Source organism: Cucurbita pepo, chromosome 2 (assembly GCF_057944985.1).
Source record: "Cucurbita pepo subsp. pepo isolate OVF chromosome 2, ASM5794498v1, whole genome shotgun sequence".
Taxonomy (NCBI): Eukaryota; Viridiplantae; Streptophyta; class Magnoliopsida; order Cucurbitales; family Cucurbitaceae; genus Cucurbita; species Cucurbita pepo.
In genome coordinates this window covers 13,195,549-13,215,685 of record NC_141799.1, presented here as the reverse complement: position 1 = coordinate 13,215,685, position 20,137 = coordinate 13,195,549, and the positions used below count along the sequence as shown (strand labels likewise).

General features: G+C 34.8%; 1 protein-coding gene across 1 annotated transcript; it reads left to right on the top strand.

The window, feature by feature from the left end:
• Positions 1–11,304: 11,304 nt before the first annotated feature.
• LOC111786100 (uncharacterized) lies at positions 11,305–15,160 on the top strand. The gene is made up of 3 exons (XM_087121157.1): positions 11,305–11,898; positions 13,198–13,365; positions 13,462–15,160. The coding sequence occupies exons 1-3, from the start codon at positions 11,353–11,355 to the stop codon at positions 15,052–15,054; spliced, it is 2,307 nt and encodes a 768-aa protein (XP_086977283.1). The 5' UTR covers positions 11,305–11,352; the 3' UTR covers positions 15,055–15,160.
• Positions 15,161–20,137: the final 4,977 nt, after the last annotated feature.

Here is a 20,137-nt window from a genome sequence, read left to right as displayed (position 1 = left end):
TTGGTATGCCAAACTTGTAACCTCTTATCTTCCTCATGATCCATCGAGGTGATCGTCGGCGTCTTTATCTGTGTCGTTGGCTCTTAGAATCACGACCGACGGTGTCGAGTTCTTCCTCTAATCGATTGAAGCAAAATTCAATCGCTTTGTTTTCTAGCAAAATTGTGGAGAGGGTTCAACAAAATAGTAAGGGTGAATTGGTAATAAGGGCAAGAATTATTGTATGGGATGAAAGCAGCAATGGAAAAGAGATTTGTAATTAGCAGCCGATGATTAATTTAGAGACATAATGATTAGTGTCCAGCCATTTTGGGGAAAGGTGTTTTTTGTTTGGTGGTGACTTTTGTCAAATTCTTTAGGACTAAGTGACAAATTCCTAACCATTCAAGGTTCATATAATTTCATATCATACATAATTCATACATCAGAGGTACGGGAATATAGTAATCAACGATCCATTCATTCAATTCGATCCCAATCCGTCTTCAAAATTCAGTCCTATATTTCAATCAACCCTACAAGCAAATTTCGAACAAAAATCTCGAATGGCTGAATATCTCATTCGAACATTGCTTTGCTAGCAAACTTTACCCATATTCCACTCAAAATTTCTCGAAATCTCTAGAATGAACCCTCATCGTAATTTCCAAAATTAGGAGAAAATAGGTCAAACTAGACAAAAATATCAAACCTTGTTCAATTGGCCCAACAAACCTAGATTTTTGGACCTATCATCATAGTACTTTGAGAAAGTCCACGTGTGTCTGACTTCATCACTCATTTTTCTTCATTTTTTGAACGCTTAGATGATGATTCAACTCAATCTAATAACCCAACTCAATCCAACTTGGAAATGGAAGGTTGAGTTGTAATTTTGGATTACTGAGTTATCAATCCAACCCGCTTGAAATTTTAAGTTAGTTTAAAAAATTTATCCAACTCAACCCGTTTCCTCTCCTATTACATTTGTTGTAATGCAATAATTTAATTTGTAGCTCGACCAAAATGTTATTCGATTAAAAAATAAAGTGCTTATTTTATACTTCAATTTTTCATTCTATACAAAATAATATGATTCTTTACGTGGGATTTATTGTTCATGAACTTTTTTTTAATCCAAGCTTTAATGTGTCTCATTATGTCTCCAAATGATTCCTTATGTGGGATTGAATGATCATACACTTTTTTTTTAATCTAAACTTTATTGTATGTCTCATTATGTCTTATATGATTCTTTATATGAGATAAATAATCATGCACTTTTTTTGTATCAAAGCTTTATTGTATGTCTCATTATGTTTCCATTGGCTTGGATGATTGAAGTTCCAATTTTCTTTTTCTAGGACCAATAGTGTTCATTTACTTATACTTGTTCTCAAGTAGTATTGTGCAACCATAACCGATACGATGCTAAAAAATCTGGTATTAGATAAGAAGCCAAATTGTAAATGATTCACATGAGATTCCATATCAGTTGGAGAGGAGAATAAAACATTTCTTATAAAGGTGTGAAAACCTCTCTCTAGTGGACACTTTTTTAAAACTTTTAAGGGGAGTACGAAAGAGAAATTCCAAAGAGGACAATATTTACTAGCGGGGGACTTGGACGGTTATAAATGGTATTAGAGCCAGACACCGGGCGGTGTGCCAGCATGAACGCTGGCCCCCAAGGGGTAGATTGTGAAAACTCATATCGGTTGGAGAGGGGGAACGAAACATTCCTTATAGAGTGTGAAAATCTGTCTACAATCCACCCGTTTTAAAACTTTGGAGCAAGTCTAGAAGGGAAAACGGACCATATCTATTAATAGTAGACTTGAACTGTTACAATTCTTTTATTTATGGTTTCTTTTTGTTTGGTCATTAACTAAAAAAGCACGAGATGTTCTCTCATGTTATCTACAAAAGAGCAATCCAAGAACTTGGTTACAAATATATTGGTTCGCTCTAAACTCGAATGCAACGTAGTTAATATCTCGTATATGCGAAGATTACAAATATAATAGTCTTCACCTCATGTTATACGTCACACTTGAAGAAAAAGACAATAATAGTTTGTTGTGCGCCGAAAGCGGAACAAATGTACTCACAACACCAAAGTTATTCAAGACATACAATATGACACTCAAAACTTGATAATTTCAACAGCAGAAAGAATGGCATTATATAGCCTTCTGTTAAACCTAAAGATAAACTAACAAGCCAAAAAAAGACCTTGAGAATAGGTCTTGGTCCTAGAGAATAGGGCTTATGACAGTGTTCAACAATCTCCACCTTGTCATAAGATCTCCAAGTTATAGCTAATTTGGTTGCTACCATGTCAACACACTACTCCCTTCCGACGTTGATGAAATCTAAACAATGCCAGAACTTTTCACGAGTGATAACCTTTGTCAACATATCAGCAGGGTTATCAGCTGTTCCAATTTTTAATAACCGAATATCCCCTTTGCTAATAATTTCTCGAATAAAGTGAAAACGGACATCAATGTGTTTTGTACGAGCATGATGGACTTGATTTTTTGACAAGCAAATAGCGCTCTGGCTATCACAAAATACATCTATATGTTCCTGCAAAATACCCAAGTCATTGATCAAACCATGCATCCAAATAGCTTCTTTAAAAGCTTCTGTTACTGCCATATACTCTGCTTCAGTGGTAGACAATGCAACAGTAGACTGCAATGTTGAACGCCAACAAACAGGTCCACCAGCCATAGTAAATAAATAACCCGTAGTAGATCGTCGCTTATCCAAATCACCAGCATAATCAGAATCCACATAACCAGCTACACGATTGTCAAGCTTAAACATTTCTTGTTTTTGAAACTTAATACCAACATCAATAGTGCCAAGAATGTACCTAAGAATCCATTTTACAGCCTGCCAATGCTCTTTACCAGGATTATGCATATAACGACTCACCATGCTTACTGCGTGTGAAAGATCAGGTCGAGTACACACCATAGCATACATCAACGCACCAACAGCATTTGTATAAGGAATGTTCTCCATATACCTTTTGTCATCATCAGAACTTGGACACATGGAAGCACTAAGCTTGAAATGAGGAGCAAGTGGAGTACTAACGGGTTTGGTTGAATTATTCAAACTAAATCTTGACAATACCTTGCGTAGATATTGAGACTGAGTCAACCAGACTGTACCTTTTTTCCGATCTCGCTCTATCTCCATTCCAAGTATTTTCTTTGCATTGCCTAAGTCTTTCATTTCAAATGTTTTAGAAAGCTCATCTTTGAGCTTATCAATCTCCATCTGTCTCTTTGAAGCAATTAACATATCATCAACATATAAGAGCAAATAGATAAACGATCCATCATCGAGACACCGATAATACACACAATGGTCAAATTGACTATGAGTATACATATGCTCTACCATGAAATGATCAAACCTTTTATACCATTGGCGAGGGGATTGCTTCAGCCCATACAAAGATTTCTTCAATCTGCATACTAAATGTTGTTGTCCAACTACTTGGAAACCAACTGGTTGCGCCATATATATTTCTTCTTCCAAATCTCCATGCAAAAAAGCAGTTTTTACATCAAGTTGTGCAAGCTCAAGATTAAATTGAGCAACCAAAGCCAACAAAATTCGAATGGAAGAATGTTTTACCACAGGTGAGAAAATTTCATTGTAATCAATACCTTCCTTTTGTGCGTAACCTTTAGCCACAAGTCGAGCCTTATAACGTATACCAGAAGAGTCTTCCTTTTTTGCAAAAACCCATTTACAACCAATTTCCTTCTTACCTTTTGGAAGTGGTACCAAATCCCAAGTTTGATTTATCTCCAATGATGCTATCTCCTGATTCACAGCCTCTTGCCAGTGTAAGCTATCCGGGCTCTGAATAGCATCTTTGTAGCTGTTAGGAACTCCATCAATCAAAGAGAAAGCATATGCTATCGTATCATCAAACCTTGCAGGTTTTCGAATTACCCTTCGTGGTCTATTCTTGGCGATTGACTCAGGTTCCTCCACTCTTTCATTCACAAGGCTTTGCTCCTCAAGACTTTGCTCTTTTTGTTCTAAGACATCAAAGTTATTATTTACCTGATCAATAGGTTCTTCGGTAGGAGCAACCACATCAGGAGAGAACACCACCTTCTCCACCTGCTTCAATGCCTCGTCATTATTTTCAATTTTCTGCAAAAACATTCCAGACTCATCGAATGTCACATCTCGACTATTAACAATTTTACTTGTTTCTGGACACCATAACCTATAGCCCTTCACACCTTTGCTAAAGCCCATAAACTTGGCTTTTTTTGCTCTAGGATCCAGTTTTGAGTTTGTCACATGATAATAAGCAGGACACCCAAACACATGCAATTTATCATAATCACTAACAGGACTACCTGACCATACCTCAAGCGGAGTTCTCCCACCGTTTCCAGAAACAGGTAAACGATTCACCAAGTGAACTGCATAACTGAGAGCCTCAGCCCAAAATGCCTTACTCAATCCTGCTTGAGACAATATGCATCGAACCTTCTCTATTAATGTCTGGTTCATTCTCTCAGCAACTCCATTTTGTTGTGGCTTACCAGGAACAGTGAAGTGTCGAACGATCCCTTCATCTCGGCATACTTTAAGGAATGGATCATAAGTATATTCTCCCCCGTTGTCTGATCTCAGCTTTTTGATTTTCCTATCCGTCTGATTCTCTACCATTTTCTTCCACTCTAGGAAGATTTGGAGAACCTCGTTTTTGTGCCTCATGGGATACATCCAAACTCTCTTCGAGTAGTCATCAATAAAGGTGACAAACCACCTCTTTCCTCCCAATGAGACATTCTTTGTGGGACCCCATACATCGGTGTGAACATAATCCAAAATACCCTTTGTTTGGTGTATAGCTGTACCAAACTTCACATTTTTTTGTTTACCAAATATACAATGTTCACAGAAATCAATTTTTCCAGTTGTGGCACCCTTAAGGACTCCTTGGTTCACCAATGTCTGAAGCGCCTTCTCACCAGCATGCCCGAGTCGCATGTGCCATAATTTCGATATGTCTTGTTCTTTCGAACTTGCCATAGCAGCATGCCCAATTATTGTGGTTCCGTTGAGGTAGTATATGCTACCTCTTCTAGTTCCTGTAATTGCCACCAAAGCTCCACGAGCTACTTTCAAATTCCCTCCTTCCAAAATGATGCGATAACCACTCGCATCCAAAACGCCAAGTGAAATCAAGTTTTTCTTCAAGTCAGGAACATACCTCACATCTTTGAGTTTTCGTATAACCCCATCAAACATCTTGATTTGTACTGAGCCGATTCCCATTATCTTGCAAGTACTATCATTGCCCATATAGACAACTCCACCATTGAACTTTTTGAAGTCCAAAAACATCTCTTTGTTGGGACACATATGATAGGAGCACCCAGAATCAAGAATCCATTCCATGGTTTGGCTGGCTGATAAGGAGATTGTCAAGGCATCATCTGTATCAGTGTCGTCATCTTTAACCACATTGGACTTCGACCCCTTCTCTTTTAAGATCGAACAATCTTTTTTCCAATGGCCTTTCTGTCGACAATATGCACACTCATTTTTATCAAGTTTTCTCCAATTATCAGATCTACCTCTCGACTTTAATCGAGACTCTCCACATTCGTTCCTTTTCCAGGTAGAAGTTCTTCCATGAGCAGTGAGAACATTTGAGCTAGAGTTTTGATACGTCTCCTTTTCCTTCTTTCGCATCTCATTGTTTATTAAGGCATTTGAAACATCTTCAAAATCAATATTAGTGATTCCATGTAGTAGGGTTGTTACTAAAAACTCGTAGGATTCCGGCAAAGAGTTTAATAACAACAACGCCTTGTCCTCGTCATCAATCTTAACATCAAGATTGAGCAAATCAGTGATGATTTTGTTAAAATCATCCAAATGCTCAGCCATTGAGATACCTTCCTTGTAGTCAAAACGGAAGAGTTTCTTCTTCAAATAGAGTTTATTTTCCACACTCTTCTTCATATATTTCGCTTCAAGCTTGTCCCATAATTCTTTCGCCATGGTAACCTTCATAAATGGATATTTCTGATCCTTGCCAAGACAGGATCGAATAATTCCACAGGCTTGCCGATTTAATTTTGTCCATTCTGCTTCTGTCATGTCTTCAGGCATCTCCTCTTGGAGAGAAACATCGAGGTCTTGCATGACCAGCAAATCGCTAACTTCGCCTCGCCAAACACCAAAATTATTGGTTCCATCAAATTTTTCTACTTCGAGATTGGAACTCCACACTCTCGATCCACGTCGTGATGGTTCGGCCATTTGCAATAATTAATCTGGATGTAACTCAAAAACACAATTCTTGAAAACTGATTTTCAAGAGAATAAACACGATTGTGAGCACGTCTAATGGTCGATGAGGCCCAAACTTTCACAATACCCCCAAATACCACAACAATGCTCTGATACCACTTGTTGTGCGCCGAAAGCGGAACAAATGTACTCACAACACCAAAGTTATTCAAGACATACAATATGACACTCAAAACTTGATAATTTCAACAGCAGAAAGAATGGCATTATATAGCCTTCTGTTAAACCTAAAGATAAACTAACAAGCCAAAAAAAGACCTTGAGAATAGGTCTTGGTCCTAGAGAATAGGGCTTATGACAGTGTTCAACATAGTTATCTCGACTTCTAAACGCGATGATGCCTCAAATTAGGCTAAGTAACAAGCTCTCAAGCTTACATTCAAAATCTTCTATCAAAAAACCCTACGAAAATAAAGTATGCATATCGAACGTCCCACGTCCCTAATGTCGCAACGCTGCACATATGTAGAGTCAGAACTTGAGTATACACCCTCCTTTGGCTAGAGGGGCCATCTAGCTGTAATGACAAAATGTCACATTGCTCGCAGCAGCATCACAGTCCCCTCCTCGGATCCTCTAGCTATGCATGGTCGATTTGGCTCCACGATCCCAAAACATTATATAAAAGTTGATGGAAAAAGATCAAAAGACTAGAAAATTTTCGAAGACGAAAACTTTGAAAACAAGTTGAAGATAATCTGAAATTTCAAGATTTTGATCCATTACTAAAGATCCACGGAAGGGTTAGTGCGGGCTAGCTGAAAATCAAAGTTTATCAGAAGCTTAGTCTAAAATTCGATATCAACTTACGAGACGTTTGTACAATTAAGAGAAAAAAAAAAAAAAAAAAAAAACACACACACATTAAAGATTGTACTAGATGCACAAAAGTAATACAATAGAATGCTTTCACTAATTTGTGAAGCTCAATAATATCACCTTTTTTGAAGAACAAAATCAAGCAATCACTTAAAGAAAAAAAAAGGGTGTTATTTAATTTTATTTCATTCGAAAGCCACTACATTATACTTCAAAGTTGGGTTTTTTCTTTAAAGTTTTTGAAAGATAAGGGTGTCACATAATGCGAAATGAAATGAGGGGATGGCAATATGTTTTGAAGCATTGGTTTCATAATTGATCATTAACAGTGGGTGTGAAAAGAATTATCAGACTCATACTTTAATAAAGATAAAAATAATACGCTCACTTTGCAATTTTCAAAATCACTTCAGATTAAGGTAGCTAAATAACTTAAAACTTGTTATTAGATAGTTTAATTATTTGGAAGATAATTTTTCCAAAAAATTTATTGAAATTCATTACTAAAATTTAATTAAATGTTTAAAAATGAGTAAAAGTCTTAATTTTATTTAAAATAAAAATTTGAATAGACAATCGGAACTAACCAAATCCAAAATTTTTATGGTTGAGTTGAGTTCATGAAAAAATTTATAATTAGAATAATTGAATTAGATCTATACAAATGTTTAACTCAATCCAACCTATGAACGCTCAGATTATTGATTTAATCTTTGCACTTAAGAAAAGTATCTAATAAGCCAACAAACTAATCTCTAGCAGCATTCTATGTTTTAACATAATCAATAGATATATAAACATTAAGAGGATGGAGTTAAGCTGGAAGGATATATAAATTTAGAGGGTAAAGAGATACGAATTGAAATTTATGTTAATATCCTTGGCCTACCCATTTTTGAGTAAGGTGTAAAAGATGAACAAAATAGGGCGAAAATGAAGGGGTAGTGGAAACCTAAAAGGATCCCATTTCATCAAATTCCAACAAGGACTTCCATTGGCATTAGTTTTAGGTCGCCATGCATATGAACTTTGTCATCTCCTTGTTCCTCTACCGACAAAAAGCTATACTATCCTCTCTCCAACCACTCAAATAACGCATGCGCTGCAATGCCATTTTTAGGTTTCTACTTTTTCCAAAAATTTATCCATATTTGATCATTTTCGTTCTAATAAAAAAAAAACCATAATGACTTACTTTTCGAGAGTCTCGAGCCACATATTGTTACTACTAACACGAATTTTAAGACAACTCGATAATTTTGATTAAGTTTAAAATATGCATGTAGTAAAATTTATTTCAAATAAATCAATAAATGTACCATCAAAATCATCATGTACATGACAAATCATCCGGAGTCAAACATCGAGACTCGAATCTATCTCGACCCTATAGCTCATATACATCTTTGTCTAGAGTGTCCTCTTTGAAAGGAAATATAACATGAGTATAAAAATATTCAATAATTCTTAGATCTTATTTCATTAATGTACATTAAATCTTATTGTATACCTAGATATCATGTATCTAAGTCATAAGCTCTCTTACACTAGCATCTTGATTTACTAGCTTACCTAGTCAATATACGGTTCATTAATTTTCATTGCTGTCTCGTTAAAGATATCTTGGGGATCTAGGATAATCTAATTAACTCTTTACTAGTCTTTTCATTTTTGATATGTCTATATATCATAGGCACTCAAGGAGTGACCTTATCATGGTTGCAACTTATAATCTCATTATACAATATAGACACTATCAATCTAGATAGATTCTTTATTAGAAATTAGTTGGCGACTTTTTATCCAGACCCATAATGGACATAATGTTGGATATCTCCTAATTGCCCCCACACAATATACTTATGGCACAATAAAGTCTATACGTCTTAGAGCTCAACCTTAACTATGCTAGTACAAATGCATATTCATCGATTGGGACAAGTTCACTATTAAAAGTTAATTGGCGACCATCTAATAGTCCTCACATTGTACAATCATCGTAGGTGAGGGACCCCACATCAGAGTTTCAACGTGTTCGAATTCCGATCACTTATACACCAAGAACTTTTGATTAAAATATATTTATGTCCTAGAAAACAATAGTTTTTGTGATATAACGTCATAGGTCTTTTAAATATAAAAGTTTAGGCTCCATTCAAAATGAACAATGATTATGTATGTACCTAAATACATCCACAAGACATTATCTTAAACAACTTGAGAATGTTGAGCAATGTCAGCATCCGCTCATATCTCAGCCATATCTTTAGTGCTTAAAAGTTCTAAAAAAAATTAAAAAAAAAAAAATATATATTTTTGTGAAGATTAGGAAAAATAATTAATGATAAGGTTGACCTAATTCTACGATTAATGCAATTTGAATAGCACTTCAATCATACAGGTAATGGATTTTACAGTGTACAGATTACTATATTTATTAATCCACCAATTCATTTATGGGTAGATATTTTTAATTAATCTTTTTGTATTAAAAGTTACTTAATACAAAATTAAACCAAAAAATAAATCAAAACCTAATATACTGACCCACTTCTTTATTTATATTATTTAATTACAAGGGGAAGACCTCTCTTTTTTTTTTTCTTTTTTTTTTTAAAATATTATTACTTTTTTTTTCTTTATTGTACAACAAATGTTGCTACCTTTTCAACTACTTGTGATGTCCAATATGAAATATAATAGATTACCTAAGAATTATATATTTTTGGTGCATGTTAATCATGCATTAATTTAAAAATTAAGATATTACTCAACATTTTTTGAACTAGAAAGTATATGTTTTGCAGATGTTATAGTCCCATAGTTCAAAATTATAAGATATAAATTATAATGTGTTTTGTTTTTATGGGATATTTTTTCATATATTTTCTTTAATTTTGTATTAAATTGAAATAAATTTGAAGACCCAACAAAGAAAATTAGTTTGCTATAATTCAAACAAGAAAAATATATATGATTTGTACTTGATAACAACCCTAAATTTATAGTAGGGAGAAGAATGTGGGTTGTATGAAAAAAATAATGTACGTGCTTATCACATCTGAGTCTAACGAGAATTTTTCGAAAGTTGAATTTACCTTCTCTAGATTAAAAATATGTATTCATTTGCCTTTACAAATTAAGTTAAAGATGAGTTGAAACAGATTGAGTCTGGTTACAACATGCTAGATAAATGCATGACACGTTCCCTTTGTGGGTCTAAACAGAGGGTCATGACTGGATGCCAACCGTTGAGTTTGGACTTCGATCAAAAAATTTCTCACTAATTATGGGTGAGAAAATTGTAAGTTGCAAATAGGGATTCACAAATTTGTTCACACAACCACACCACGCAAGAACACAAGAACAAGTAGGAGAAATCCCAACCTTAAATAATTTTCTTAATCAATCCTTCAACTTTTAGAGAAAAATAGAAGTTACCCACCTTGAAATCTAGCTTATGAACTTTTCTCTTCATTCCCGGCGTTAACCACCACTTCTCCGACCACTTCCGATGACTACCCACTGCCCCTCCATTCTCCTTATACTACACCTCAAGCAATAATCAAAGTGCCCGTGCCCGTCAGTATGGCATGGAAGACTAGCAAAACGGCTATCCTATACTTGACTAGGCTCACCACCTTGATAAGGGTGTGAAAACCTTTCTCTAATAGATCGTTTTAAAACTACGAGGATGACAGCTATACATAACAGGTAAAAACAGATAATATCTACTAGTGGTAGAGTTGAGCGGTTACATTTTGGAATAGGATTTTGTGTTAACGAGATGTTAGCATTCTAATGCTTAATGCTTGAGTTAATCTTAAGGCTAGAGATAGAAACATGAAGTGCATGAATTTTGTTGGCGCTTCGTAACGTCGAGACTGAAATGTGGATTCACTTTGGTGGTCAAATCAAAGGCATGGCTGATTTGTTTCATATGATAGTTAGGTAAAGCCAAAGAGAAAGAAAGAGATGTGTTAAATTAATGGCATGGCAGTAGTGATAGGCACCACAATCCCAAACTACTTTGTAATCTAGAACCAGAAAAATGTAGGCCCCACATGCGTTCCCACTTCCACTACCAAAACCTCCAAATTTCCAACCTTTCTTATATATAAACCCTATTCCACACCTTGCCCTCTAAATCTCAACCAAATCCCATCCCTTCTCCCAATAATGGCCGCCATCTCCATTACCAACCACCACGCCCGTGCCTTGTGGTTCAGGCGCCTAGCCTCCGCCTTCCGAACCGCACTTGCCTGCACTGTAGTTGCCTACACCACCTTGTACGGTCCGCCTCCTCTCCGCCGCCACGTGGCTTTTCCAGCTTTCTCTTATCTTACAGCTATGCTCATAGTCACCAACGCCTCCCTTGGCGACACCATTCGTGGATGTTTTCTCGCCCTTTTTGCCACTGTCCAGACCGTTTGTCCGGCTATGTTTCTGTTTTGGTTCATTGGGCCCACGAAATTCTCCCATCTCACTATTGCCATCACGGTAGCGTTGGCTTCTATTGTGGTGGTGCTGCCGACCTCCACCCATGTGCTCGCTAAAAAGATTGCCTTGGGTCAGATTGTACTTATTTACGTTGTGGGTTTCATTGGCGGCGCTGAAACAGACCCTCTAATGCACCCACTCCACGTTGCCGCTACCACCGCCTTGGGCGCCGCCGCCAGTGTCTGTGCCACGCTGCTTCCCTTCCCACGCCTTGCTTCTCTTCAGGTATCGATATAAACCCATTCTCGCTATTCCATTAATATTCATTTCATTTTGTGCCGTTAAGAAAGTTGAAGTCACAAATAAGGAGGTGATTATGGGAAGGAAACAAATATATATATACTTTTTTATCGCCCATTTTCATGCTAGAGTGACCATAAGAAATCAATCTTTTTTCTTCCTTTAAATACTAAATAATTATTGCCCTTCTTACCCTTTTCATTTCAAAATATAATCATCAACAAAAATATTCAAAATATAATCATCAACAAAAATATTTTTGCTATCGGATATTGTTTCTTTCAACTTTTTCTGGATATTGTCTTTTTTCAACTTTTTCGTGATATTGTCTTTTTTCAACTTTTTCGTCCATCTACTGAGAGGTTTCAACACCCTTTCCTTTTAAGGAGAGGTTTCAACACCCTTATTCGTTCTCTTCAGTAATATGGGATCTCACAATTCACACGCCGCTTCAGGACCTAGTGTTCTTGCTGACACTCGTTCCCTTTTCCAATCGATGTGGGACCCCCCAAATCCACCTCCCTTCGAGGTCTAGTGTTCTTGTTAGCACACCGCCTTGTCTCCACCCCTTTGGAGCTCTAATACCATTTGTGTTCTTGTTAGCACACCGCCTTGTGCCCACCCCTTTGGGGCTCTGATACCATTTGTGTTCTTGTTAGCACACCGCCTTGTGTCCACCCCTTTGGGGCTTTGATACCATTTGTAACGGCCTAGGCCCACCGGTAGCATATATTCATCTTTGGGTTTTTTCTATCGGGTTTACTCTAAAAAATTTTAAAACTTACTTTGGGTTTTTTCTTTTAGGTTTCCTCTAAAAAAAAATTTTAAACCCATTGGGTAGGGAGAGGTTTCCACACCCTTCAATTTTTTAAAGGCATTCGTTAGGAGAGGTTTTCACACCTTATACATAGTTGTTAAAGATCGTTTTGATTTCTGTCAGTTAGTATCTAACTAAATGAGTTGATTTAATTTTGATTTGATTTAATTCTTGGTTTGTTTATAGTTTGTTACTGGATTTTGATTTTTTAATATCTTTTTATATTCTTGGCCTTTCTACTCTTCATAATATAAATTTCTCATCAACTATTCAATCACTCATTCTCTTGGTAACAATCGAATTGAGGTGGAACCCAATCATCAATAGAGGGAGAGATACGAATTGACGTGGAACCCAATCATCAATAGAGGGAGAGATTTTAGAGTATTATATGAACTAAAGAGACACATTTTTTTGTTGTAAGAAAAGAAAAGGCTAATAAAACACAAAATTGTTATATGGTGAAGGTGAAAGAGAAAAGCAAAGAAGTGGTGGAGAACATGATAGAAAGGCTAAACCTAATGGTGAAGGCAATCCTTACTCACGATGACTCAGTGGCTAATGGGTCCATTTCTAAAGCTCGCCTATTATGTTCATCAGCCTCCAAACTCCTCCACTCCATACAACATCACCAAGTAAACACTTCATTTTTCATCCCCAATCTTCAATTTTTAAACAACTTACCAAACATTAATTAACATTACCTTTCTTCCTATAACTGGAATTAACAGGAAAGCAAGCCATGGGAAAGCCTTCCATTCAAAATCTTCAAGCTAGGATGGTTAAGCAATAGCGAAAGACTAGAAGAATTAGAAAAGGCCTTAAATGGAATGGAATTAGCTTTATCCACAATCCCTTCATACCCAATTGAAAAACTCCAAAACCAAGCCCTTAAACATGACCTAAATGCTTTGGACAACCAAATCTCCCTTGCATTAAAGCAAGCCAACGCTTGTTCATTGTCTGATTCCTTGACTTTCCCCGTTGATGACACACACAACACCCTCAAATCCATACAAATTATGCCCACAAATCAACAAGATTTACCCCATCTTTTCTTCATCTTTTGCATGAAACTCCTCCAAACCAAATCCCAAATCCAATGGATAATGCCAAAAAACAAAACATGGGTTTCCTCAATGAACACCCAATGGCTAATGCAAGCCCTCAAATTTGCAATTTCATTGGGAATTGCAGTGTTTTTGGGGCTAATGTACTGCAAGGAAAATGGGTTCTGGGCAAGCTTGGCAGTGGCTGTAAGCATTACATCAGAGAGAGAAGCAACATTCAAAGTGGCCAACGTTAAAGTTCATGGAACCATGTTGGGATCCGTATATGGAATATTGAGTTTTGTTATCTTCAAAGAGTTTTTATTAGGAAGGCTTCTTTGTCTTCTCCCTTGGTTCGTTTTCACCAGCTTTCTACAGCATAATAGAATGTATGGTTCCGCGGGTGGAGTCGCCGCCCTCGTCGGAGCTCTAGTCGTTTTAGGACGAACAAACTACGGTGCTCCGGGGGAATTTGCTTTGGTTAGAACAATTGAAACTTTTATTGGGATATCCATTTCAGTGGTGGTGGATATCATTTTACAGCCAACAAGAGCTTCCAAAATGGCTAAAATCCAACTCAATTTGAGTTTACAATCGCTACAAAAGTGCATTGAGTCATTGAATTTAAGATCAGATTTGGAAGAGAATGAAAGAGCTTTAAGAATTCAAGTTAATGAGCTAAGGAAGTTGATCGAGGAGGCTGAAGTAGAACCCAATTTTTGGTTTTTGCCATTTCATAGCAATAGCTACTCGAAGTTGTTGAAATCCTTGTCAAAAACGGTGGATTTTCTTGCGTTTAGTATTGATGCAATGAAGAATCTTAAAGAGGAGGTTGTTGAAGACTTAGAGGGTGATATTGAGAGGTTTAAGGAAATGATGAAGTTGTTAGTATCATGTTATGTTGATATGAGTTCATTGAAGTGTTTGAGAGTTGTTGAAAATGAAGGGGAGAAGGTGGAGAATTGTGATGATGTTGAGATGGGTGAGGGAAACAGGATTGAAAGAGATGAAATTGAGAAGGAGAAGTTGATTCATTGTTTGTTAAAGCAGTCGGTGGAGATTGTTGATGAGGTTGGTGAGGGTAAAGATGATAGAAGTGATGTGATTTTGAGTTTGAGTGCTGTGGCGTTTTGCCTCACCAGTTTGATGAGGGAGATTGAAGAGATTGGTGAGGCACTTAGGGAACTTGTTCAATGGGAGAATCCTTCTTCCACTCATCTTCATTTTCATTTTCATACTATTATGGTATCTCGGATTCATGTTCTAAAAAGTTAAACCAAATTACTTACTGTCTAGCGTTTGCCTCTCATTCTTCTCTCCCAACCAACGTGTTTATTAATCGTAAAACTCTTTCATGACATTATTTTGTTTTGCTTATATTTTCGGTGGCTCAATCAATAGGAACTTCATGGTCAAACATGGTTTACTTAGAGTAATTCGATATTGGGTAACCTCTTAGGAATTTTCCTATAATGCATGTGAGTGACAACAAGCGTACAAAAGGACTCTTATTGGTTTGTGTGGATAGTCTTCAGGCCACAACGGATGTTGGGAACGTCAAAGCCATCAAATACCAAATCTAATCTTGACCCAAATCTTAAGCATAAACAGTTAATCCATATGAATCATAAACACATATTATTGGTTAGAATCTATAAATATTTGATCATTACAAGATGAAATGAATGGGTTATAAAGAGACATTTATGTAAAGATGAAATTACATCTGGGTATGAAAGTGATAAACACAAATCAGTTGGAATAAAATCGTAAAGCAAGAAAATGACATGAAATCCTACTTTTTTTTTTTATGAAATATCTAAACAGATAAAATCCTAAAAGATCTGTTGAATAAATAATATCAAAAGAACATCCTCTTAAATATCTTAGCTCCAATAACATCCTTAAAAAATATCAATAATAGAGTCCAAACCTCTTAATAAAATATCAACTTGGTACGGTGATGAACAATGGTAAGATAGGCACAAATATACAAAATAGTGTTTATCAGCAAAACAAAATTTGTTTAATCGCCTTTTATTCTTACATGTATGACTAATAATATGAATTTTAATTTGTCTCATACTATAAAATTATTCATTATTTTTTCTGATACACTCACCATGCCTTATAAGGCATGGCAATCTGTGCAACCTTAGAGTGGGTATGAGTAGCTATTATGCACGTGTGTTCATGCTATAAATCTTATAGCGAAAATGTGAGATCTCACATTAGTTGGAGAGTGAAATGAAACATTTCTTATAAGAGTGTGAAAATAAAACTTTGAGGAGAAGTCTTGAAGGGAAAGTCTGAAAATAACGATATTTGCTAGCAGTGAGCTTGAGTTATTACCAATGGTATTAGAGACGGTGTGCCACCACACACACTCCTGGTAAGAGTGTGGAAACCTCTTCTCTAGCCACCCAATTTTTTTTTAAAAAATTTTGAAGGGAAGCCCGAAAGACAATGGGTTTGAGAATAGATATTTGATGTTTCCCATTGGAAACGTTTGTTTTTTTTTTTCTTTTCTTTTTCTGGCAGCATCCAAATTGCTTTAGTTGCTGGGTTGACTAATCTTAATAAATGTATTTTAGTTGGAATGAATGACATAAATTAATTATATTTCATTTTTAAAGTATAACATGTATAATTAATTCTTCAATTTAATTATTATAATAATTATTTATGAGTAAGAAAGTGTACATAATTAAACTAAAACCACATTGGATAAGATGACTAAAAAAATGTTTAAAGAAAAAAAAAAAGTTCCTATTTGTATCAATCAGTTCAATTCTAGGAAGTTAATGGTTAAGCGTACTTTGCTTGTGATAATTCTATGTTGGGTGAACTCGTGAGAATTTTACTAGGATGCAAGCGAGTGAGAATAAAGACAAAACATGCCGGAATGAATTATGTATGTTGATACGTAAGAATAGTCTTCAATCTTAAAATCGAGAAGTAAGTAACGTGACCATGTCATAGAACAATGTCAGGAGCCATCAAGTATCGAATCGAAATTTCAAATCTTAGACCTGAGTTGTTATATATGTAGTTAAATAAACTAAAAATGTTGGAAGAAATTGTAGTAAACAAATAAAAGTAAAAATATTATTTATTTACATAAATTTTTAAAAATATTCTACAACTATACTAGACATTTTCGAGAAGTAGTATCTCAATCAAATATCACCCGTTACTTTCACATGAAGCATATTAAGATACCTTAATCGACAAACTACTTCTCAAAAACATTTTTATTTTAATGTTATTCTCAAACGATAATATATATTTTTAATCTACCAAAAGCGCGTAATTTGTATTTTTTTTTAAAAAAAAAAAGGCAAAACATAGCATAAAGAAGAAGAATTAGGATGAATAAATTAATGCAATCTAAGAAGAAAATAAAGGAAATGAATAGTGGAAAGACCTAATTTGTTGAGCTTTATTTTGTGACATAAGGGGTCACCTTCCATGGCTAAGGAACCCCACGTTTGGTGTTTAAATATTTTTATTCTAACTCATTTGCCTGTGGATGTCAGCTTTCTCAAAAGTCCTTTATTTATTTATTTATTTTTTTTTTTTTTACTTAATAATGAAGATAGAGATGGACAAAAATTGTGGCCCGAAACTACGCATTGCACTATAAATGTTTCCCATTTTGATTCCCTAAATAAAACTTTATTATATAACCTCCAATAACAAAATATTTAATATTTATTTCATGTCATATATATATATATTTTTTTTTTTTTAAATATTCAAATATTCTTTCATTTTTATCTTTCCATCTTTTCGGACACACTTTAAAATTATACTTTTAAATCAAATTCATTTTTTTAATTTTAAAGATATATCTACTACGTATGTTTTATAAAATTCAAGGTTTTAATCGCATTTAATTTTATGTTTAGGTTTATTCGATTGAAATCTAGAATGAAAGAATATTTATCTTCAATTTGATCTTGTAAAAGAATACTCGTTATAGATATCTAGTAGAGCATAATATAGCAACAATAATCACTCACATGTTTTTTACGTTTTAAAAGTTTAATGACCAAATTAGATTAGGGAAAAAAAAAATAGTTTCGTGTAACACTTTTGGTTTTTGATGTCAGTTCTTATTTTGATATTGTATAATAATCTATGTTCAAGATTTTGATCAAGATTTAAAATTTGAATTTGCCGCTTGATTGTCCAACATTCTCATTCATCTTCGCTGATGTGATAATGTTACCTATTCCTCACTTCTTAAGGAAAGTGCATCTTGTTAGTATAGAGTAACTTTCATTTCCATTAAACTTTTTTTTAGTCATCTTATCTTTAAGATGACTCTTATTTAGATGTGGTATCATTATAAGCATACGATGACAATTTTTAATGATGTCAATTCAAAATAAACAGGACGTGTGTCAAATACATACGCGATCATGGATGTTAACAATGCGACATTGTAGATTAAATGAATGATGGTTGTAAACAAACATCTATGTAAATATGGAGGCGACCAACTACAAGAATTATAACTCATATAACATAGCTGAAAGTTTCTCTACCCATATCTCCCAAATTGAATGAGAGCATATCATGCACTAATTACTCGATGGTTTTAAAAAATTCAAAGTTCATTCCTTCCTTTTCAATATTGAATTCCAAAATCAAACATGATTTAGAACCATCCTATTTGAGTGATCTCATTAAAAATTTTCTAATAAAAAACACGTGAATGAGAAAAATAATTTTGAAATGACTAAGACCTATGTTGATCAGCGAAGATAGTTCTCCCTCTTAGAAGCACTTTAAGATGTGACCATCTCGTAGGCGCACCTTGTTTGGTAATGTGAGCATCTCGTAGGTGCACCTTGTTGGTAATTGACCACATTACCAACAAGGAGCATCTTTAAGATAAGTTGGTGTCATCCTAGTTTTGAATTCTAAACATGGGGTGTTAGAAATGATATCATAGTGGGACATCTTCCATAAAATGTAGATCAAAGATGAATCAAGATGAAAGCAGATAGACACATTACCGCGATTACAGGAGAGTAAACGATAGAAATAAAGAAATGAAAAATGGTAGGCGTACATAATTTGACCCAAAATGTTTCGAAAGAGCAAGTAAAGAGGCTCCAAAGTAAAGGGTTAGTGGAAATCTAAAGGGATTCCATTTCAACCAATTCCATTAAGGACTTCCATGCCATGCATCCTATTTTTTTGTACTCTCCTTCAACCCAATTATCATCATTTTCATTTATATATATATATATATATATATATATATATATATATATATATATATGACATATTATGTAAAACAAGTTACGAAAGTTGATGAATGTCAGCATCCTCTCATATGACAGCCATCATTTCTTGAGTGGCTGATAATTTAAAAAATGAAAGGAATAATAAAAATAAAAAAATAAAAAAATGGGTCAAAAGAATGATAATGTTGGCCTAATTTGTAGGATTAAAGACAAAGTTAAATTGGCACTGAGTCACAAAGCTAATGGATTTTACATTGTACATATTCCCATTTTTAACCCACCAACCCAATGTGGAAGAGATTTCAATTAATATTTTTTTATATATATATAAAAAAAAAAAAAAAAAAAAAAAAAAAAAAAAAACTAATAAATAGAAAATTCGAAGAAAAAGAGTTGAATTAAAGCTAATAAATTGACATTTTCTTAATTATTTATACCCAATCAAATTACAAGACAAGGGTCGCTCTCTAATTAAAAATTGGTAACTTTTCCCTAATTATAAGATGATGCTGTACTGCATATAATCTATATACACACCCACCTGATGAAGACGTTTTATTCAAATCATTAATTAATTATTAAAGAAAAAAACAATTAGGACAATCATTTTGTTAGGATCTTGTATGCGTCAAAGGATAAGAATTGGGTTCCTTGTAATATAGCATTAATTAAAGGGGGAGGCTAATTTATTCAACCAAAGTATTCATACCTTGTTCGGATCAAAATTAGTTCTCCAAGATCGTTAACATCTTTATAGTCGGATTTGGTGACATCCCACATCGATTGAGGAGGAGAATGAAACACCCTTTATAAGAGTGTAGAAACCTCTCCCTAAGAGACACGTTTTAAAAATCTTGAGGAAAAGCTTGAAAGAGAAAACTTAAAGAAGACAATATCTACTAGCAAGGGGGTCTGGGCTTAAGATCTTACATCTCCATAGCTTCATTAGACTTAACATTCTTGCTTAATTTATGCCCTATAAGAAAATGAAATGAAAAGAAATATACTCAGGATGTAGCCCTAAAAAAGGACTTAAACTATACTCGTACATAAAGCTCGTGATAATGCATATACACGAAGGCATGATTTGTAGGTAA